The sequence below is a fragment of the Falco biarmicus genome, chromosome 7 (assembly GCF_023638135.1).
Source record: "Falco biarmicus isolate bFalBia1 chromosome 7, bFalBia1.pri, whole genome shotgun sequence".
NCBI classification, from domain to species: domain Eukaryota; kingdom Metazoa; phylum Chordata; class Aves; order Falconiformes; family Falconidae; genus Falco; species Falco biarmicus.
Genome location: NC_079294.1, coordinates 44,298,831 through 44,321,881, shown reverse-complemented (window position 1 = coordinate 44,321,881; position 23,051 = coordinate 44,298,831). Strand labels below are relative to the sequence as shown.

Sequence of the window (23,051 nt, the reverse complement as noted above, 5' to 3'; positions counted from 1 at the left end):
GGAACTAACACAACACTTAGCACATGTGCACCAGCAAGAAGTTGAGATGTAGAAGTTCAACATTTCATGTTAAATAAGTCAAAAGGAAACAAAACTACTGAATAAGGTGTTGTGGAGCAAATGAAGAAGACATGCAATTAAATTAAGAGCAGTACAGAAATTAAATCTGCATAAAATACATCAAGTTAAACTGTGCAAGTCAAAAAGTTTACTTTTTGTTCCTCCTCCTCTTTTGTTCATCTTGTTTCACGTATCTCAGTCTACATAACTTGCCCTTGGTCATTGCATGAAGGTTGGCATAAAATAATTCTTGGTTTTGGCAGGCAAACAGCATTACCAGGTTGAACATTTGTCCATACTGGTTTTGTGAATCCATAGGGGAACAAGGCCTGGACACAGGATCAGCCATTGTGGAACACTCTACCACTTTGTTTGGAACAGTGGGTGACGACCGCTGTTGTGACTCATTACTTTCTATGCTATTTCAGTAACATAAAGCAGCAGAACCAGCACCTTCAGGAGCAGTGAGCTGCACAACAGAACAGCAACAGCCTTATTCTATATGTATATAAAAAATTCTACTCTTTCTCCTTTTGCCTACAGCAGCAACACCCACTACATTTATTTGTATTCACGTAGAACCTCCAACAAGGAGCATTCTCTTTGCTATTTTAAGCACACTGTGAGTATCAAAAATTGCTCTCTGCAGCAGATACTCGCACTAGTCTGAGACTACAGTATTTGAATCTTTACAAAAAACCACATTTTTCTACACTGGCCCTGTCCTGAGTGGTTACAGCATTGCTCCCACTACTTCTGAGGAGCTAATGGCAGCCACTAAGTTTTCCCAAGGCACCATGGAGTTGATTTTAGGAAGTCATTATTGAAAAAAGCATTGGTTCTTTATCTCAGCTTTCAATTTCCCCTCCCCCATCTCTTCAAGGGCAGGAGAAAGATATTTGAAAAGTGGAAGTCAAAGATAACAATAGAATTTGATTTTGAGAACTTCGAAACAGCTCTCACTTACCAAGATAAAGACAAGCCAATACTCCAAGGAAAACAGTAACAAAGTAACTGTATAACGACTGGAATAAAAACTTTACTATGATCTAGAATTCTGCTTTGGAGGTTGATAGCTACTAGGAAAAATTCAACTTTTGTATTGCATATTATCTTACGTAAGAGTTCATCTTTTCCTACAGAAAATATTCTACACAAAAGCCATTCAAGTCACGCAAGAAACAGGCACAGACCTACTGAACTGAAATTGGAGCACAACACGTAAAAGGTCTGAATGGCTGCACAACAGAGCAGAAGTCATTGCATGAAGGTTGGCATAAAATAATTCTTGGTTTTGGTAGGCAAACAGCATTACCAAGTTGAACATTTGTCCACAGTGGTTTTGTGAATCCATAGGGGAACAAGGCCTGGACACGGGATCAGCCATTGCAGAACGCTCTACCACTTCATTTGGAACAGTGGGTGATGAAAAGAAAATGAAAAGCCTTACTTTAGAAACCAGCTCAACTGGGCAAGAATATCCCTGCATGCTCAAACAGCCCTCATCACCCAAGGAAGCAAACGATGCCACTTGGAGGGCAGTCATCCCAAACCAGTAAGTGCCAGGTAAACCCAGCCTTGGTGCTTTGCAGAGGGGCAGTGCAGGGAGCGTCCCGGTTCAGGTACCAAAGGTGTCTGTGTCCCGAGACCACGGGTGGGATACCACCTCCTACGCACGCTGTCAGCGGAGCAGTACTGGGCAGGGGACAGCGCTGCCAAGTTGGCTCAGGAGGTATCGGCACTTGGACGCAGGCTGTCAGCTCAGCTTGCAGGAAGTGCCAGGTATTAAATCAGGATTTTGACTCCTCCTTCAGCCTCATCACATCAGAACTACAAGCACTTAGAAAGCAAACACAATCTGAAGTATCTTACACACAATGAGGGAATCATTTTATTAGTTTATGGAAGACAGCAGCATAACAGTACAAAAAGTTACAAGAGTAGCAGAAAAAAAAAAGTGTTTTTGGTTTAAATACTCAGGATTATACTGGGGAACATGAGAAGGATAGTACCCTTTTCTAAACTAACTCCTAAGCAGGTTATCAAAATAAGTTTTGAATATTTAGCACAAGTAAAAAAGTTACAACAAACATCATTATAAAATGCTTTAATAAATAGTTTCTTTTCTGAAAGATTTTTTTAAAGAACATGTCAAAAAAATGTACTAAAACAGAAGATCCTGCAAAGCAAATCCTGCATTCCTGTATAAAATAACTGATTTCGAAACATTCATGTTTACATTGTTCATGGGCCAGAGTTTACACTCTCAAACATCCGCTCCTCTCACTGGTAGGGTAACTAGGTGTATGTAGTGTTATGCTTCTTCAGTAATTAAAATAAACTTATGGTTTGCCAAGTTAATAGCGATAATAAAGCCTTTAAAAAAAATTTGTTAAGTCTTCCATTACAATAACCATATCTAACGAGGTACTCCCATCTTCTGAGCTTGCCAGCCTTTTTTCTTTAGAACGAAAGATGAATAAAGCACAACAGAAACAAGACTGAGGAAAATATTGTTCCCTTCATTAGGCCTGTATTTAAACGCAAAAAAAGTAATACCACATGTAATTAACATATTCACAAAAGAAAAAAACAATGCCTCACTATGTTGGTACTGTACAGTAGATGCACCCGTTAGTGTTCTTGAGATGGGCTGAACATGGGGATAAACAAACATTTCTGGATCTATTTACACGTAAGTGGTTATGTTCCTAAGTAAATACAAATGACCAACAGATTCCTAACATTGATTGTATTAACATAATTTTCTAACCTGGACATAATACCAAAAAAAAGTCTTATAAACTGCCATAAAACCTCCTTTTCTACAACATAAATTAAAAGGAATGACATGTAAAAAAAAAGACCAAAATATTTAAGTTATTAAATCAAATATACAGAGTGATTCATTTAATATGTACATATTTACAAAAAAAGCACTTTCACTATTAGAAAATAAACTGTGTCAGTTGGGGAACCTAGAGTTCTCACAATTTTACTATATTGATATGGCAGTCTTTGACAGTTGCTATAGAAAAAGTTTAATCTCAAGGCACTTGTCACATGCTTCAATACTGCAATTCTAAAGTAATTAAACAGAAATAAAAAGGCCACTTTTAAACCACAGTTGAAAGATCTCTATAATTATTTTTTTTTGTTCCTATTAAAAAGTGTGTAAGGCAAATTTGGGAAAAAATCTTACAGAAGCTACTAACGTAACAAGTGCTGTGAGCTGCCATTAATAGAGATTCAAAGTCAAGAAAGCAGTTTAAAGTTCACACAATTTCCTCAACCAGGAGGTTTTAAAGCCACCATTAAATTAGAGCAAGTAATAAAAAGAAATACATTCTGTAAACAGTGTACAGTCTTTTGTAATAAACTTTACACATATTGAAAATACAACCTCTCCTCTGCCACACAGCGAGTGTATTATAAGTAAACTTTACAAAAATAGCAACTATCAAAGATTACTCATTTTTTTCATCTGACAGTCATTGAATAATTTATACAAGGCTAAAGAAACAAAATAAATTTTATTTATTATTTTTATTTTTTTTTTTACGCAAAATAAAGAAACTATGAACATTTGACTCCAGATATTTTTAGTCCTTGATGCAAAGTGGAGATGTCAATTTTTCCCCTCCCCAGTAAGCGTAGGCGCAGTCTGCCTACATTCCAAATACAGGTTAGTCTCTACTGCCTTCAAAGTTTGACGCATTCACATTTTTTACAGATCTGTTGTCCATTTTGCCTATTTGATGGGATTTCTTTACTGGACTGCTCTCTGACGTGTCAGATGCCTTTGTCGGCAAAGGCTTTGCGAGTTTGTGAGAGAGGAATTTGTCCATTTCCTCATCTCTTTCTTCCTCTTCATCCTCCTCTTCCTCATACTCTACATACTCCTCTACTGCATCACAAGTTCTTTTTTGAGGAGATATGAAGTTCTTGCATTCATAACGAATGTCTTTGTTACTGTAAGATCTGTCTATAGGATTTCTTATGGGATTTAAAGGTGCCCACTGGTTATTGGCACCCTCTTCTCTGTGAGGACGACTTCTCTCTCTCTCTTTTCTTCTCTTCCGAGTCCACCACACGCAGATGATTATACAAGTCAGCCATACAATACTAAATACCGCACAAAGAATTGGAACCAAATAATCTAGAGGGCAAATAAAAAAAAAAAAAACACACAACACAAAGTCTTGAGTTAACAGAACTAGATCTATAGCACCAGACATATGCAAGAGAAATATCCATACATAACTACGTTACCTCTCGAAAGATTTGTAAGAATAAGCGTCATTGCAGCACAATGATAGTGGTCTGAATTCAGCAGTCCATCTAGAAATGCTCTTTACTAGTTTAAGCTGAGTTTTCCCTGTGTACTGAGGTTTGGGGTGGGTGGGGTGGGGAATGCTACATTTGAGATTATTTTTTTTTCCCCTCCAACAGACAAACTGGTTATATAAACAGAATCGCTTTCTCAAGCGCCTAAGGTAAGTTGACCCAGAAAACTTCAGTAATGACTCTCTCAAGGGGGGTGGAGGGAAGGTGGGGGGAAGAGTTGTAGGAGGCAGGCTATAGAGTACTATGCCTCTAAGTTGCTCTACAAGTACTGGCATTTGCATCAGAAGTATGTCCTGTGTTTACTATCAGAAAGAAGAGTCCTTTACCATCAAGTCCAGATCTATATATCAGCCATCTCAGAAAACATTCGGGTTAGAGCTATGTAATCAAATCATTCATGCACTCTTTAGGATGTTCCAGTTTTAGTTCAGAGTAAAACACCTGAGTATTGTCCCCAGAGACAGGAGTCTTTACTGCTCAATAAACAAAAGGAGTTACGGCAATTGCTTGTCTCCACGTTCCCAGTCACAAACCCCACGAGTGCTCTCCCAACCACACAGACCCAGGTTCTTTCTCTGGGAAAGAATTCCTGAAAATTTATGTATGCTTGGGCTTCTTTTTCCCCCTCTTCAAGGGCTTTACTGCTAGGATAGAACATTTTTCTGCTTTTCTTGATAAGCAAGAATTCTCACATGGTAAGAGGCAATAAGACATGAGGTGCTCGGCTTTTTGTAGAGACAACAGGACTGCTCAAAAGCTCTGTGTACAAATCATGTCAACCTATCACTCCGATTTCCAATCCAAACAAATTCCCTCTGCAGCTTTAAGACAACTGCTTACAGAATAACCTGCAAATAGCTGCACAAAAACAATCAACTACTTCAACACTATGGTCCATTCTAAAATTTAAGAATATATTCAGAAGACATTTAAGTGGAATATGACACGGTTTCAAACCTTTCCTTCTGATAAAGGGGGATAAACTGTGGATGTGGTTGGCCTTAAGGGATCTAAAAACTGTATGTTAGTAGTCTGCAAAAGGATTGTCCTCTTAGGAGTAACTACTATTCTCTCCTCATTTTTCATAAGCAATCTAATATTAAACCATGAGTGGGGGGGAAATACTTCAATGAAAAAAGGAGCTCTTCATACCAGCTTCCCCAAGATTACATCACATTCTCACTGCTATCACATCTAATATTTCATCATGAGCGTGGATCTAAGTTTACTTTAAGATTCTTATACAGAGGTCTGTATACATATTCTGAACTTGGAATATTTTTTTCTTAAAGCTAGAGGAAATTTACGAAGCATTTAAATGATCGCTTCCATCCAGACACTTGAGCACCCCACAGAAATGAGATTCTCAGAGAGCTTTACACCACATTTTGTGATAGGTTTCTATCTAATTCACCCAATTAAGGGGCAGCAATAAAACAAATGAAATAAAAGAACATGAGAGTCCAGGTTGCACTTTACTTCATAACTCCACTTAAAGAACTAGGGGTGAGAAGTCAATACTGAGCATCCATATTAAAACGAGGAGCCTGGAAACCATTCTCTATTACTAACTGCAAGAGAAGTCAAAGTCTCTCTACTCTCTTAGGAAAATATTTGAATCTTATAGAGATGGGAGGAAATTAATCCCTATCCCTTTTACCCTAGCATTTAACACTATCAGAAGAAAGAGGCTAAGGGATGTCAGAATCTCAGCTTGATTCTTTATCTTCTACGCAATTTCTGTTCAATACAAGAACAAAGCTAGTACACTCCTTCAGGAGGGCCAGGGAAGTAGTACATTTACCAGGGCTTTAACAGATAAAAGGCATTCCCTAGAAGGGAAACACAAGGGAAGTGGAACCAGGCAGTTTACTAACTAATTGTTTGGACTATGGGCGTAAGATCTTCCAGAAGATTATGTGGGGAAGGTCTAGGAAAAATTTGGGAAAGTCTCTTGCTATTGTAAGATTTCCACTCTGGGGCTCAGTTGAACTTGAGCTGACTGCTGGTCTTCCAGCAGACCATCTCCTGCCTCCCCCAGGCAGGAACACAGGCATGCAGAGCTGTCACCTGCTTATACTGACGTGGCTCTTGGAGAGCCAGTATTCAGAGATAAATGTTTCCCCGGTCATACCACATCCTCATTAAGGGGGATGGACATTACATTTTAAGCCAGCTGTGCGCTTGTGAGAAACATTGAAAAAGACAGCAAAGTTTTATGTTATCATGGCCAAGTACTGGAGAATACTAGGCATCCTTAACTGTCATTAAGGTAAACAACACTTAAGGACTTCGGAAGAGACTTGGTATCACAGTATGTGTCTTCCCCCTTCCCCCCATTTTCGTTACCTCACAGCCTCACTCCTATAGCGCAGCAGCACCAAGGGCTGAGGTTGGGTTCAGGTTAATGTGGGGAAATAGGAAAGGATTGGAACAGTGCATGAGGAGGACGCTGGCTCTTGTGAAAGCTATACTTAGACTGGAGAATGGGGTTGGAAGTCAGAGCCAAAGCAGTGGCAAGGGTAGCTAGGGATATTACACTAGGGATGAGGTTAAGTTTGAACTAGCAGACAAGCACAGAGTCTTGATTTTAAAACCACCTTCTCTTCAGTTAGTAAAAGCAATTAGCAAAACAACGCAATCTACCTTTTTCCCCAACATGTAAAGAAAGATGAGAAAAACACCTGACAGCAGGGGAACAGAAAATGCTTACGCACACAGAGGACATATGCATTTGGAACCTTACCTGATGATGAATTCCCAACAACAATGGTCTCTACTTTGACTTCAGTTACTGCCAACATAACAGTGCTGTTTTGCCGCTTAGTGATTGCATTTACTATTGTATTAGCAGCATTCTGTATAAGACTATTATCTTGTTCATCTCGATGCGGGACGAAAGACTAAAGGGAGTGAAGGGCAAAATCAAAAAGTTATTGCAGTCACTTAACTGTGGAAATCTGCCTTTTAAATCCAGCTACATCTTAATTGAGTTCACTAGGTTGAATTTACCTGACAGTAGTTACAAACAGTGTCCTAAAAGTTTACTGTTGCAATAGCATGGCTGGCTCTATCCAAACTGCAGATACAGCGTCAGACTTGGTGGGTAACACACCTACTTGCTAATCTAGCATACCTCAAATAAAAGGCAGCTGACTTCCATGTTACTTACACTGCTGAGCTAAACTTAGTCATAGTTTGGAGCACTTCAAGACATGTGGATTAATCTAGATAGAAGCTTGGACTAATAACAGTCTGCTCTATTTATACCATACACTTTGCTTCCTGCATCATGGCTCAGCATGTTCTTCACAGTACTGGTAGAGACAGTCAATCCAGCTTCTGCCTGGATGAACACTTTACTACAAAAATTAACTCTTTCCTTGAAATTAAGCAATACACAAGCCTTGAGTCATTGGGCTGTAAATGCCTCTGCAGCAAGCCTTTAGCTCAGCAGGGCAACAGTTACTTTCACCTACTCAACTTGCACCTTCTTCCACTTAGCACTTATTTATTTAATAAACATTCTCAAGCAGTCACACTCTAAACGCACAGCAGAAACTTCTTCACAAGAGCAAATCCAGCCACCTGCAATCATATCTCCTTACTGAGATCAATAGCTCAAGATCTGACAGAACAGATAGGCACCTGTTCACTAATTTGGGCTGAATTAGTCTTTACAGTAATTTAATCAGGAGGTTTAGGGAGTCTTCTGTCATTAATGAAACCTGTGTTTCAGCTATCTAGCATTATAGGAAACTGAGAGATCACAAAATTGCTTTGTAGGCAGGCTAAGCCACTGACTGCAGTACCTGCATTGAAGTGAAACAAGCTTAAATAACCTTTTCCCAGCTCAAACTAAAAATAAAACATTTTCCTATATATACTAATGCAAGTCTCATACTTACAATAGCAACTTCCACTGCATTCTCTGTGGAGTAAGAGAGATCACACAGTATTATCAGAGTTCTGTCCCTAGAAACAGTCCTAGTAGCTGGTAAATACCGGATCTCAGAACAGATATTTTCAGTTGTAGTGCCCTGTTAGAAGCAAGGGAGATTGTATGACTTTAGTTCAAGTGAAAAATAGTACATAAACACCTTCAGAGTTTTTGCAGTTACTGAGACCTGATCAAGGTAGCAAAAGGCGGCAGCAAGGAAGGGCAGAAAAACGAACAGGATTTCGGAATGAAGGGTGAGAAACTGAGCTTGCATGACTATCCGAATACAGTCTGAGCCCATCTTGCAATATAAGAAAGTAGTTCTTTGAGATTTAAAAAAGAAAAGAAAATACTCAGTACAAACCCTAGTTCTGCCTTGTCCTTTAGACAACGCACAAGACAAGGAGTCTCACAAACCTGCAAAATTTATTTTTACAGCAAGCAGTCATATTAGAAACATTAATCTTCCATGCTTTGACATGTAATATATCCCTACATATATTGCCATTCTTCATTAATAATTCTGTTCTTACCTGAGGGACTTTGTCTCCGTTAAAAATTAAAGTAATTCTAGCACAGTCATTGTCCAAGTATCCAGAATTAGGCAGACACTTGATATTGGCAGGCAGAGGTTCAGAGGCACTGCATTCTCCCCAGTCCGTGCATGGCGGCTGAAAACATTTCATATACTTCTCCTGGCATTCTTGACCCATGGGACACTGGTTATTCAAATTATCCCAGTGTCTGTGTAGCAGACAAGGTTTTTTCCCACACCACACCTAGAAATTAAGAACAAAGTACTGTTACAGTTAATTGCTCTTATGCATCAATTCAAAATAAGCAGTTTACATAAGACTGTCATGATCTACTACTGACTGGAAAAAAAAAATCCGTATTTCAATACTGCTGTAGTTTTAGTAGCAGATGGGGCTCAATGTCCCACAAAAAGAGGACATTTTGCACAGATAAGAGTAAAAACTGCAAAAATTACCCAAGGCACACCTGACTAGTCTTATCTCCTTAGAGCCTTACAGATTTGTCCCACATAACTGAGTTACAGTAAAGTTCAAGCATTTATTTTAAACCAGTTGTCTAGGCTTCTATGATCTAGAAAGAGAAACACCTCCACAAAGATTAATTTCTTCAGCACTTATATGTAACTCTTTAGTATTTAGACTGAAATCCTTGCCACAGGATGCTGAATACATTAAGAGTTGATGCATATTGGTGATAAGCACTGTCACTTCAACCAGTCTCCTGAAATAAAATAGTATGCTGGTACCCCCAAGTTACTGAGGTGCAGCAAGCTCCCAAACACAGCTCCATGTCATGATGTAACCTTTAAAGTTCTATATAATATTACACAGCTATTAGTTTAGGAACTTAAGGATCTCTTAAAGCACAATTATCAGCAAGAAAGCGTATCTGTTCCATCACGCATGAAAGAACCAGACACCACATGTGGATAAATTGCATTTACTGCACCACCATTCCTGAGACTCTAGTTACCTCCACATACTGTTATGTTCTGAAGACATCTCAAACTTGAAATCACAATGCCATAAAGGGTCTAAAATAGCATTTCTAAATGAGTAAGTGCAAGATTTAGTTCTTTGCCTACGGTACATACATAGCTAAACAAATTAAGATTAAGGATGGATAGATCAGCAAGACCCAGAAGTTTTTTAAACTGGTGCTTCCAGTGAAATGTGGGAGACAGCCGTGTGAGGCAACGTTATAAGTGCTATTAGTGCTCATCTGGAGCTGCCCACCTAGCCCTACAACTTGTTAGCAGCACTGATCTTGTCTCTCTCCAGCTGTGATATAAAGCTGTACAGGTACCAAAAATCCATGGAGAAATGATCTATCAGGAGGGCTGAAAGGCTTGGAGCACATATACCAGCGTGTTCAATCTGCATTTAGGCTGGTCTTATTTTAAGTCACAATCACCAGAATATAGGCCATAATACATATACAAAGGTTGTAATCTGTCAATTCATAAAACCTACTGAAGGATAATACAAAAAAAGTGATCATTACTCACTGAAAAAACTTTTCCTCCCACATGTCTTCTACCTTAGAACTAGCGTTTCACAAAATTAGGAGCTCTAAAACTCTGTTTGCAAAGCTTTGGCAGAGTGATTTATTTATCTTTTCAAGGATCATTATTCCATTCCAGTTCATACTTTTGTGCAAAAAGTGCCTTTCTGCTTCTAGAAAGCTTGTTCTAACCAGGTAGAGAGCAGGAGAGTAGCTTATCATTATAAAGAATATCCCACAAGCATTTTTACAGGCAGTCATTAGGCATTTTGTCCTTTTTTTCTTTTAAACAAAGCCAGTTTGGGGGAAAGATTAACTTGTGCATGAACAACAGTAAGTTCAGCCAGAAGGATTTAATAAAATAGGTCAAAATGCCTACCTTGGTGCAGTCAATACGGCCATCCAAACAGTGGCAGTTGTTGCATTCTTGATCCCACCTGCTGCCATGGGGAAAGGTTATTCCTTTAAGCCAGCAAGGTTTTCCAATTCCAATAACTACAAAAAAAAAAACAAACCCAACAACACACTCAGACACTTGACCTCTGAGTTACTGAAGCTATACAGATTTACATTCAAAAAAATACTAGCTACTGTTCCTAGTCTGTAGCACAGACTACTTGTGCATAAACTCTATACCGGCTACATTGTACTCTACTGGTTTTTGGGTAAAAGCAGACAGCAGATATAGGAATACCTTCTTGGCACCTAGGACCAATTCTTCCAGGGGGACAAGTGCATCGGTATCCATTTATTTCATCTATACAAGTGGCACCATATCCACAAGGGGAAGACTGGCATTCATCAATATCTAGATAACAAAAATAGATAAAACTCAATGGCAAGGACATAGAACATTGCAGTTACATGTTTACAGTCTCTGTAATCAGACAGTACCTGCTTTCTTAACAAACAAAAGACAGTTTGGCTTCAGAATTAATCTCCTAACTGGACAGTTCTACCATTTTAGCAGTAACCTCTAACAGATTTCTCATAATTGCACATTAATTGAAGTTCTGATGATCAAAGAAGCAGTCATATGCTGACTCATCTCACAGAGCAAAGGTGTTGGACAGCTGAAAGTGCTAATGTCTTCTCCTTCAGCAATAGAACTGAAGTCCCACATCTTGTGCTAGCACTAATCTCAGACATTTAGGTTTCCCAGAAAAGCACAAGCTTTCCAGAAGTTATCACAGTGCAAGAGCTGAACAATGAATTGGCTCAACAGTGCTCAAAAAAGTGACTTACTGCAATACAATTGACTATAAGGAAGAAGAGTAATAGCTTAGTTTGTAACAGCCATTTCGTGTTACTTTATTAATAACCTTGATATAGAGAGAGTAGATTAATTTAGTATATACACACTTAGCACAAAAGCCTCTTTAAAAAACCTTCAAAGATTCAGAGGCTTAACCCTAGAAATCTACTGAAAAAGGCAGGGAAGCATAGCGCATTCAGATGCACAGCAGTGTTCCTTGTTATCCTGGGGAAGTGACCAGGAGTATTTGATGCAACAGTCCACCAACAAAGGCGACAGAAACCAACCTGGCAAGCTGGGAGCCACAACTACTTCATTTTCAAGCATAACCATTCTCTTCTGAAGCATCTTTTGAAAGGTTTTCTGCCATTAAAAATGAATGCCCACTCCACGCCCTCAGAAAAACTGTTTAAACACCAATTCTGAACTGATACACAGTAACAAGTCATCATCTGTGTTTAAAGGACTGGACTTCGAAAGCAAACATTATGAACAGCAGTAGTGGGACCATTAACCATGCAGGCAATGGAAAATATCAAATGCATGTGGAAGGGCTTTTGGTTCTATCACAGCTTCCTTCAGAAGTACACCAAGATCAAGTTTTATACAAATACAGAAGAATATAAAATACTAAAGTGTTATAACTACTCTTTCTTCCTCTCCTCAAGCTATGTAGATTTAAGATTCTCCAGCCTCTGTATGCTGAAAAAAGTGATTGTTAACTCTGTTTTTGTTATCAGCCATAAAAGGCATTTTTGTCAGAGCTACCCCTTTTTCTCTACACCAGTCTAAAGCAAAATAAAAAAGTCTGCAGTCCCATTACAAATGTACAGTATTTGTCTTTGATTACAAATAGTTCTCTTTGCATTTCTTGTCTGTAAAAGGAGAGATCCATATCCCTCATTGTGTGTCCAGACCTAGACATCCGATTTTCTGTCACCCCTGGTCCTGTGTCCAGAGATCACTAAGCTGATGCTACTACAAGTAATACAGTCACCCTCTGACTAGAAGGGCTGGCTCATTTACTATCTGCCAGAATGAGGATGAATTCTCAACTTGACAGCACACCACCATACCGATGGAGTGGAAGGACAGAGTGCAAAAGCCTTGAGGCTACAGAAGACACAAAGTCTGATCTTCTGAGGAGATAGAAATAAAATAAGGTATCTATCACATACAAGTCAAAATGGAAATATTCATTAAAAAAATCCAAACCCAAAACCATCTTCTAAAACACTCAATGCAGTTTTAGGGTCTTCTGCTCCCCCTTTTCAGTTTCTATCCTTCAGGATAACGTCAGTGTAACAGGTTTGGTTTATAGTTTTGAAAGACCTTCACCATACTTCTGTTATTCACCAGCACTACACTCCTGCTGTTTTGGTTTTCATTTGTGATTTATCAGTGGATTTCGGTTTCTAATGTTAAACAGAACATCCAGTGATATATGTCATCTTTAACAAGCTGCTTATCAAGAAAAATACTTAAGCTTCTACGAAGCCTGCACTCCAGAACCTTCAGAATTGTCTGACAAAATCCAGCAACCAAGTCTAAGTATAAACCAAGCCAACTCATTTCAGTTCCATTCAGTGAAATGAAGAAAGGTACGTAAGTTGCCATTATTAGCAAGGTATCAGTACCTGACTGACTGACAGGTGGCTTCTGCTTTGTTATTTGAAGTTCAGCTAACCTAATGCGAAAAGGGTCACAGGGTGTTCTTTCCAACTTGTGTGTCAGAATGGTACAACCTTTCAGTACCTATACCAGTACTTACTAATTCTGCAGTCAGGACCAGCAAACCCAGGCGCACATTCACATCGAAACCAATTCACACCGTCAACACAGATGCCTCCATTGTAACTGTAAAAACAATAAACCTATCATTAACACAGACTGTTCTCAGAGGTAGATTCACTGGTCTAAAGACAAGCAAAAACCATAGGTCTCATGCAGCATGTTCAAATGCAAATTTCTATAGTTGCTATTCACAGTACTTTCCCACCACTCAGGAATGCAGAACTAAAGTACCTGCTAATACATAATACCAGTCTACTTAATAAGCCATCCACATTGTTTCATTGCTCTCCAATTAAAGCTTTGTTAATTAAACCTTTTGTTGCTGTTTAGAGGCACAATCTATCCCCGTCAACAGAGAAAGCATAATATTAGACATTAGCATTGCTTAGTAAGTCACCTGTTAAAACAGCAACATCCTACAAAAGTGCATGCATGCACGGGGAAGCAGATCAACAGAACTCAAGGAGATAAGACAGCACTGTAAAGTGAATATGGGGAAAGCCCGAGGTTTTGCAAGGGTTTGGCTTTTTTAGTACACAAAGTACAAATTATTGCATCAGAATGGACAACAGAAAAAGATAAGGTACATGGTTTGCTTCATCCACATATCAGTATTTTTCCCCTTCAACTATAAATACCAGCCTATGTATTTTAAATACTCCCATTATATCTTCCCAAAATAGTAATTTTGTTTTAAAAACACATGTATACATAGTATTTGATCCAACAGGACATTTTTTATATTATCGATAATTATTTCCTGTAAACTAACAGGTTTTGGTTTCTCATTTTTTATTCTAAAATTCAATTTAGATGCTTGAAATGTTATCAAGACATTCATTTCATATTACTGTAATTTACTAGTCAGTTCTGGCATGAAAACTACACAAATACTTTTATCTGTTCACATATGAATCAATTCAGGATTGTTTTGTGGTCTTTGCTGCTGTCAAGGAATAGATAAAGCATAGCAAAAGTTTGGTTTAAGATTTTTACAGAGGCTGGCTTCAATTGTTTTAGGCTAGAATGAGTTCTAATCTAGAATAAAAATCTGTATTACTGTGTTCACTTATTTTCAAAACAGGTACAGAACCGCAGTTCACATACTTACCATGGATGAGGGTTGCAGTCATTGGTATCTATAAAAAAAGAATATGGACTAATGTAACTAGTGGCACACCTATTTTCTAATGTATATTATAGTTCAAGAGACACTGTATTTGATAAGGAAAGAAAAATAGAGAATTGAACATTTTCTTCCACACTCGCAAAGGAAGTTTAACTAGACATAACAGACCAATTAAATACCTTCAATTTCATGAACAGACTGACAAATGCAAAATTGTACAGCTTCAGTGTTATTTTGATAGATCAATGGCACAGACTGATACACAGCATGATGACAACATAATAGAAATAAAATGGTATCAGTTGCATTGGTAGAGGGTAATTCAGCCAGGCTCTAAAAGCTTTCTAAAAGATTACTACTGCTTTGGCACTTCACATGTGCATGTGCAACTAGTCAGATTTCTTATAACAAATCCTTCCCATTATAAATAGCTCTAAACTACTTGATAGCGTTTATACTAGTACTGTCAGTTTTAAAACTGCTAATTAGGGCAAACATCAATACAACAGTAATTTCACAGTAGATTCAGAGTAAAAACAGAACTCAAATTTAGCTTTTCCATTCCCTCCCTCTCCCTTTATGTTACGCCTTTAGGAGGAAAAAAAAATAATCCAAGTTACAGGCTTTATTCCACCTAACCAATTCATTGTGTTGGTACGTCAAAGTAGTTAGCCGCTATCCTCGGAGAAAATGATGGAATATACACTACTGCCTGCATTTCCACATACTTTTCATTATTAAATTATTTCTGAGGGGACTTTTTTTGTTCGGCACATATTCCCAAAACCTATTTTTATAGGAGGCTGAAAGTCTTATTTTGGCAGAGACTAGTTGCAAAAAGCAGCATGACAAGGTCTCCATTCATAACTTGAGCGTCATCTTCTTTACCTACCTCCCACCCTGAATGATTCAGATATTTTGGCAGATGAACTCTATAAACTTGCTTTGTTTCAGTTAGCAGTTCTGTGCCAGACACTCCTAATATCCCAGGGGAATGCAGGGGAAGAAAGGAGAAAAGCCTTACTCTGTGTGCATGTACGTCCCTCCCATCCTTCTTTGCAGATGCAAGAAAAGGAATCTCCACTGCCAACACACGTTCCACCATTCATGCAAGGGTTTGGAATACAGCTGCTGTTTTTAGCTTTGAAAACAGAAAAAGTCTCTGTTTAGCACAGAAAACAAAAAGTATCATCTGGATCTGTCAATATCACAATCCTGAAGAGCATTTAAGTCAACAGTGCAAGACTTGCAAGAAGGTTGAGACTCCCAAACCAGTCACTTCGCATGATAATCTCTCACCTACCTTCACCATCATCCCAATTCAATTGTTTAATTGAACCATGATATTTTATAAAAAAGATTGTCTACTGTTTCCCCATCTGTGTAAACATCCTTCAAATACTGCTAAATTCTTACTTTGGCAATGAGTTGCCCAGGTAGTGAGGTTTACTTCATAATAAAATACTAGTGTTTAAAATTCAGATTTTGAGTAAATGCTGCAATTGTACATATAAAGTAGAAGAACTAAACTAAATTCCCTTCATCCAACTTCTTGGTCCTAATGGAAGTTTCACATTCAAAAAAAAAAAAGTACCATGGAGACTACATTCAATCCCCCAAAAGCTCAAGAGTAGCTCCCTATGGTAGGCAGAAACTCTGCAAATCCCCTAGCAAGAATCACTTAATTTTATTTTTCCTGAGTGTGTCTGCTCATACACCTTTCAATCACAAACTTATTCACATTATGAACCATCGAGCAAAACAGGGGACTAAGTTCCCAAGAAAACCTTTACACAGTGGTCTCTAAAGACTAAAAGAGAGGGGTCAAGACACAAGTCCAAGTGTTGTAAATCTGCCTAGCAGTAGCTGTGTAAGACCATGTAAGCAGCCTGCAAAGAACAGCTTCCTAATAATCAGTAGAATGTCAGGTAAGTGGAAGAAATTACTCTAAACTCCAGTCACCAGTCAACCAGAACACCTTTGAACTACCCAGCTAGAAGAACAGTGTGCCTGTTTACTAAACAGTTAAGTATTACTTGAACACTTCTCCGCTTCTTCTGGAGACACTTATCTGTAGATGATTTTAAAAGCTTACCAGTGTTGCAAGTACTTCCTATCCATTCTGGAGGACATGAACAGCGGAATGTATCTCCATCATCATAGCACGTTCCACCATTGCTACAAGTATTCGCATCACATTGGTATTCACCTATACGTCATAATAAAACAGTTTTAGCTTCCATTACTCCTGCTGAATTTTAAGACCAGGTACTTTTTTACCACAGTTACTTTTAAAGAGACTTCACATTTAAATGCAACAGTAGTTCTACTTGCTGTATTTACAGTAAAAAATCAGAAGGGTGGAATCCAAATGCATCTTTTACAACACTATTTCACTACATGAAGGAATACATTTTTTAAATATTCCATTTTGTTGCTGGGAAACTGGAAGAGGTAATGAAAATATGCCTGTTATTTCACTGCAATTGTTTTATTTTAAATTTCAGGAACTCTAGTCTCCTGAGAAAAAAGAAAACAAATCTTTGGGTAAACTAAAGATCAAAGTAAAGAACACTTACGTGAATGGCAAGTTTTGCCTTTCCAGTCATTCTTACACTCACAATAGAAGTCATTTACCAAATCAATACATCGGCCACCGTTATGACATGGGTTAGGAGAACAGTCATTGAAATCTAGAAAAAAATTATTCAAATTAGATGATCTAGCCTAGCCAAGGCCATGAGAAAGTATAAAATACTTCTTTATAAGAGTAGTAGGTTGTGCACTATTTAGGAAGACAGCATTCCTAATTGTCGTGGGGTTTACGTAAGCAGGGGAAAAAACTCTGATTTAATACAGAACAACATGAAATAGGAAAGATTTTTCTGGCCATTTAAAGCAGAAAAGTATCATTCAGTATGGCTTCTAAGTAGACCACCAAAATAGTTTCATTTTTCCAGCAAATAGCTGTATTCTGACCTTCAGAAAAAACTTGCTAGTAGGGACCACAATGTCCTGAAAAGGAGCTCCAACGCAGGACATCCACACAGGACAGCTGAGACTCCCTCTCCTGCTTTACGTCTCAAAATACAGAGTGCCTTTAAGCCATATAGATGGCTTAACAATACATATACATATATGTGCGTGTATACACACATTCAACATATACATAGGTACATGAATTTCAAAGAAAGTTATTTTCACTTGAAACAAATGTTTTAATAGGTAGAACATAATTATTCCAGACTGAACTTCATCTAGACCACACAAAAAGCTCTTCTGACAGCGATAGCTGCCAAAAGTTTCTCAGTCTTTATTTCACATCTCAATTGGTGCATGTCCTATAATAAGTCTCAGCAAGTCCTTGCTATCATGTTTAAGAAGGGGCTTCATTCAGAATAGAAAAGGAACCAGCTGCAGTCTCCTCTGAGTTAACTTAACCATCTGCTGGCCTAGTACACTACTTTGTCAACTAAGGCCAGTATGTCTCAAGCCAGAGCAGCAAGAGTAAAGGCCTGCTCCCACTGATCTCAGAATACAAAACACTGACTCATATTCATCAAGAAAAAATTCAGGCTTCAGCAGTTCTTGTCTTACTAAAGGAATAGATATTAAATTTATAAATTCCTTCAGTAAGGTGGAAGGACATTATAACTTGCACTGGCTTCAAGCTAAAAGGCTTTTCAGGTTTGGAAAATACTGTGTATGAGTGGATTGGGTAAGGGACAAACTTTTACGTACAGTAAGTACCAAGTAGTACCTAAGCTTATAGCAATAAAAGCAATATAATGAATAGACCACCTAACAGGGTCTCTTCTCCTGAGATATATCCTGTACTTTACTGAAGAATCAGATTATGGTCCTATTCAAGAAACTGAGACTTTCACAGCTGCTACCCAAAAATCTTCTTGAAAATCCTTTTATAAATAACAGTGGGTAGACTAATTACAGAACAGAGAAACTACCCCATTGTTATTAACCACATACCAACCGTCACTAACAGTTACAGCAAAGCTGTAATATTTGAACCTCCAATGCTTAGCAGTACTCACTTGTGTCACACAATTCTCCTTCCCAGCCGCTTGAGCAGAAACATCTAAATGAATCGACCTCATCAATGCATGTCCCACCATTCTTGCAAGGTTTCCCAAGACAATCATTGATATCTATGACAAAAAGTCAATTATTACTCAAGGCTGTCTTCACCTACCTGAAGGAGTGATCAACATTTGTGTTCCTAGGAAACTCAGTACAGAATTACACTCCATTTGTACGTATGTAAGAACAGCTCAAACATCTGTTTTCAAGCCTGGTAGCATTTCTAGATGTATTCTCTCTTACCTTGCAAGTTGAAACAAAGTGTTAAGTTCACCTGGCAAAAATATCCCAGTGTTAAAAAAAAACCAACCCAAAACAACAAAACACAACCCTAAAAACCCCACCAAAAACTGGAACACCAATACACATGCTCCTCCTAAGCTGTGCTGTCAGCGTGTCTGTCCATTCTTTATCATTCCCATGTTGGAGAACTCCATGGCTTCCTGCAAGACTGTGCATAAACGTAGTGGATACAGACACATTCACATTGAAGTTGGACTAAAACCAGTTTTCTTTCATAGAAGTGTGAACCGCTACAAAACCTGTTACCAGAAGAAACTGCATTTCAAGCAGTACACCAGAGAATGATCCATGCAACTTTATTAAAATTCTAATGTTTTATTTGAAGTTGTAAAACTTCATAACAAAAACTAAGAATGTTTTAGAGCAACAAAATCATTTAGAAGAAACTTCTACTTACTTTCATGACAGTATATTCCAGTAAAACCTCTTTCACAGGCACAAGTAAAGTTCCCTCCTGGCTGACTAATACACCGTCCATGAGGTCCACAAACATTAGATGAAATGAAACGGATTCCTTCTTGGGTAGCATTAGTGAAGACTTCTATTGTACAGCTGTCTATTACTAAGAACAAGAAGTGTATCATCAGACATAATCTGCATCACCAATCACTTCTTAGTTTTAAAAAAGTTATCCAGAAATTAAGACTAATCACAATGCAAAAGTTAAACTGTAAGTTAACTTCTGCCTCTTCATAAATAAGGGCTGTTAACAAGCATTTCTTCTCACTACCTACTTCACAAAGTGAGTACAAGAAAAGTTTTTCTGCATTATGCTATTCCCAGAAATACTACTGTTCTTTTTTTAATGCACCACCAATACATTAAGACAAGTTTCTGGACAACAGCAGGTACCTTTACAAGAGTTATTCTTGCAGTGGTCCTTGAGATGAGAACAATTCTTTCCATCATAGTCATCAGGGCAGGCACAGTAATAATCTCCTCCCAGATCATAGCATTTAGCCCCATTCTGGCAAGGATTAGGTTCACAGAAATCAATATCCATCTGTAAGAGACACCATAGTTAGCAGCAGCTACTTTGTCTCCCAGGAGTAAGCAGTATTATCTGTAGTGCCAAAGCTGATGAAGCTAATATACAAGGAACCTCAAGTTTTAAGAAGGTTTATGAATCACATATATTGCATTCCATCCTATAACACAGAGACATACTTCAGGTTACTGTGGTCAATCCTAATACAAAGCATTTCTGATACTGCCAAAAAGATACTCCTTCGCAAGAGGCTGAATAAACACATTTGCAAGAACTTACTTAGCAAAGAACAAGCCATTAAGAGAATCTTACCATTACTATTCTGGATCATTTTAAGTCACTTCCCTGTCCTTCACTCCCACATACCAAGTGCTACAACACAAATTAAATACCAGTGCACTTGTCAACTTTGTGTCTGCAAGACACTTAGAATACAGAGAACCGTAGAAAAATCCTATTACCTAGAGCGACTTCTCTTCCCATCTCAATTAACACATATAATTTATTACAGAACCACATAGCTTGAAAGGGACCTCTAGAGGTCAGCTACTCCCCACCTGCTCACAGTGGGTCTAGCTAGACCAAGCTGCTCAGGGGCTTATTCCTACAGATATTATCACCATACCAATTTACACACAGAAATACCAGGTACATTTTGAATGCTTCTTACCATCTGAATTAAAAAGCAAAATTCAAACCTAGCTTCATAATATAACCCTTAATACAGACAAACTGCTGTAGCAAAGCAATTCTACTTCTACATCTTATGCTGACACAGAAGATCAGAGTGGTGATGCCCTAAATTGGCCTCAAAATCCAAAGGAATATTGTTACATCACAGTATCTTTCTTCTAAATTGTTGGTCTCAAGGATTGCTTTCTTCCCCTCCAATGAATTTTTCCCCTCTCAACATCTCATGTGAGAAAGATAGCTTTCTCAACATTACAGACATAAAAGTAAGTCCAATAGTGGACTTTGTCACTATTTTCAGTAGTTCTGTAGCTAAACAGGAGAAAAAACCAAAACTTACTAAAACAGAAAGAATGCAAATGGTGCTAAGAATTTAATTCAGAGGAGTACTAACAATTCCAGCTGCAATAGAGAGATTTTTCAGCAAGCTATTTTGTGCTCTCATATGGTACATTCAAAGCAAACTACTAAGAACAGCTAAGGTCTGAGAAAGATTCTCATATCTCCTCTATCAGATGTCTCCATTTGCTTCCTTCCATTAGTGTAAATTTCCCCTTCCCAATGCAAGTTCAGTAGCTGGTACTTTAGCATCTGGAATCAATGGTAGATATTTCCTGCAACACACAAGGCAAGCAGCCAACTCCCCCCTATTATTCAAACCCATTTGCTAAAACTTTAATTACATAGTATGGTATGAATCAGCCAAGAGTAGAGCACTCAAGCTATGATCCTTATGTAGAAATGGTACAGGATCTATCAGGTACTGCATCAGTTTAACAAAACTGGTCAGTATCTGCAACCTTTTTAAATTTCAAATAAAAGGATGGCATTGTTTCTTTAACAATGCAAATAGAGTAAGATTACTTCAGCATATAACAGACATCACTCCAATACCCTCCACAAAAAATTCTGGAGCAAATCCAACAAAATTCTAACACAATGCCTCCAGTTGATACTGTCTTGCTAACCATAATGCATGAATTTGGCTATCAGCAAAAGCCAGAAAGTGCATACTTAAGGGCAGTATAGTTTTACATTGAAAAGTCTAATGTCCTCCCTAGAATGAAGATCTTAGTGATAATTCATAAAGTACTTCATGATAATTAACACTTCAATATTTCAGATCCGAATTCTTATTTAAGCAGCAGAACTACACATCCCTAAAATGATCTCAAACACAAAGTTCTGAGAGCTAATACTTGAGTATCTGTCTGCCTTTAATTATGTGGCTACTCCTACCAACAACAGCAGGATTCCTTGAAAGGCAATTCAGTTTTGTACTTCAAAGTTACTAGGATGAAGACCCAGTAACAAAAGACCACAGGTCCTGAAAAAATTTCCTTCAAACATTTAGGAGAGCCAACACCTATGTGCAACAACTTGCAGTTTATCAGGCTGCAAATTAAAGTGCTACAGCACCACACAACAAATTTGTTTATTCAGAGTATCAAGTAACAGCTACATTAGTCAGTAGCACTTTAGGCTTGGGTTACTCCCATTTAAACGCAGAGATATGTTTCTTTCAAGAACTCAATCCATAAGAAGTATTGCAATAATGTCACCACTGCCCTCACCTCACAGAAGACTCCCGAGAAGCCCTGTGAACACAGGCAGCTGAATCCATTTACCAGGTCTTTGCAACGGCCTCCATTTTGGCATGGGTTGCTTTCACACTCATTTGTTTCTGTCTCACAGTTTTTTCCTGTGAAACCACGAGGGCATAAGCAATGGTAACCATTCACTTCGTCCTTCACAGAGATGGAGGAAAAAAGCAAGAGTAGAAAGATTTGTTTAATGATAAAACTTGCCCACAAGAATTCAAGTTATCTCTATATTCTGGATTTGTGAACTGCAGCAGTGCCAGATAAGATTATTTTGTGAAATGGTGCAAGAATCTGTAAGTGCAACACTACACTTAACATTTAACCTCATTTAACCAACCTGTAACTGCAAACTATAAAAATTCATAACTAGCCAAAACAAGATTAATTTTCAACATGGCATGTAATAAACAAGAGTTACCTTACAAGTACCTCCATGCTGACATTGTCCACGGCAGTCATTAGTATCTATGGATAAAATACACAAGGCATTAGAATTTGTAGTGGAAGACTGTAGAATACAGGTATAACAAAAAAATGGAGATCAAAATTTTTAGAAAAGATTTTTCTAGATGTTTCCATGGAAAGCAAGGACACTTGATGATTAAGAGATTCTCAATTTAAAAATATGTAATAGAAAATGACATTACATATTTCTATTACACTGTAATCAGCTAATTTCATATCTAACAGTTTTTTAATTTTTATTTGAATCATCACATGGTATCATAAAATATTTTTAATTGAATCAGCACATGGTATCATTCATAATCAGGGACGAGCGAATAGATAATTCTAATAAACCT

The 23,051-nt window shown here is 38.0% G+C and overlaps 1 protein-coding gene across 1 annotated transcript in view; it reads right to left on the bottom strand.

Annotated features, from left to right (window-relative positions):
* Positions 1-1,919: 1,919 nt before the first annotated feature.
* JAG2 (jagged canonical Notch ligand 2) overlaps positions 1,920-23,051 on the bottom strand; it is a 72,505-nt gene continuing 51,373 nt past the window's right edge. Inside the window, exons 11-26 of the mRNA XM_056347065.1 lie at positions 22,667-22,713; positions 22,219-22,392; positions 19,819-19,969; positions 19,364-19,528; positions 18,618-18,731; positions 17,145-17,258; positions 16,661-16,774; positions 15,590-15,706; positions 14,548-14,575; positions 13,414-13,499; positions 11,082-11,195; positions 10,767-10,882; positions 8,881-9,126; positions 8,316-8,447; positions 7,154-7,310; positions 1,920-4,219 (exon numbers count right to left, since the gene is read on the bottom strand). Coding sequence (XP_056203040.1) covers positions 3,747-4,219; positions 7,154-7,310; positions 8,316-8,447; positions 8,881-9,126; positions 10,767-10,882; positions 11,082-11,195; positions 13,414-13,499; positions 14,548-14,575; positions 15,590-15,706; positions 16,661-16,774; positions 17,145-17,258; positions 18,618-18,731; positions 19,364-19,528; positions 19,819-19,969; positions 22,219-22,392; positions 22,667-22,713 — 2,348 coding nt within the window. The 3' untranslated portion in view covers positions 1,920-3,746. The remainder of the gene's footprint in view (positions 4,220-7,153; positions 7,311-8,315; positions 8,448-8,880; positions 9,127-10,766; positions 10,883-11,081; positions 11,196-13,413; positions 13,500-14,547; positions 14,576-15,589; positions 15,707-16,660; positions 16,775-17,144; positions 17,259-18,617; positions 18,732-19,363; positions 19,529-19,818; positions 19,970-22,218; positions 22,393-22,666; positions 22,714-23,051) is intronic.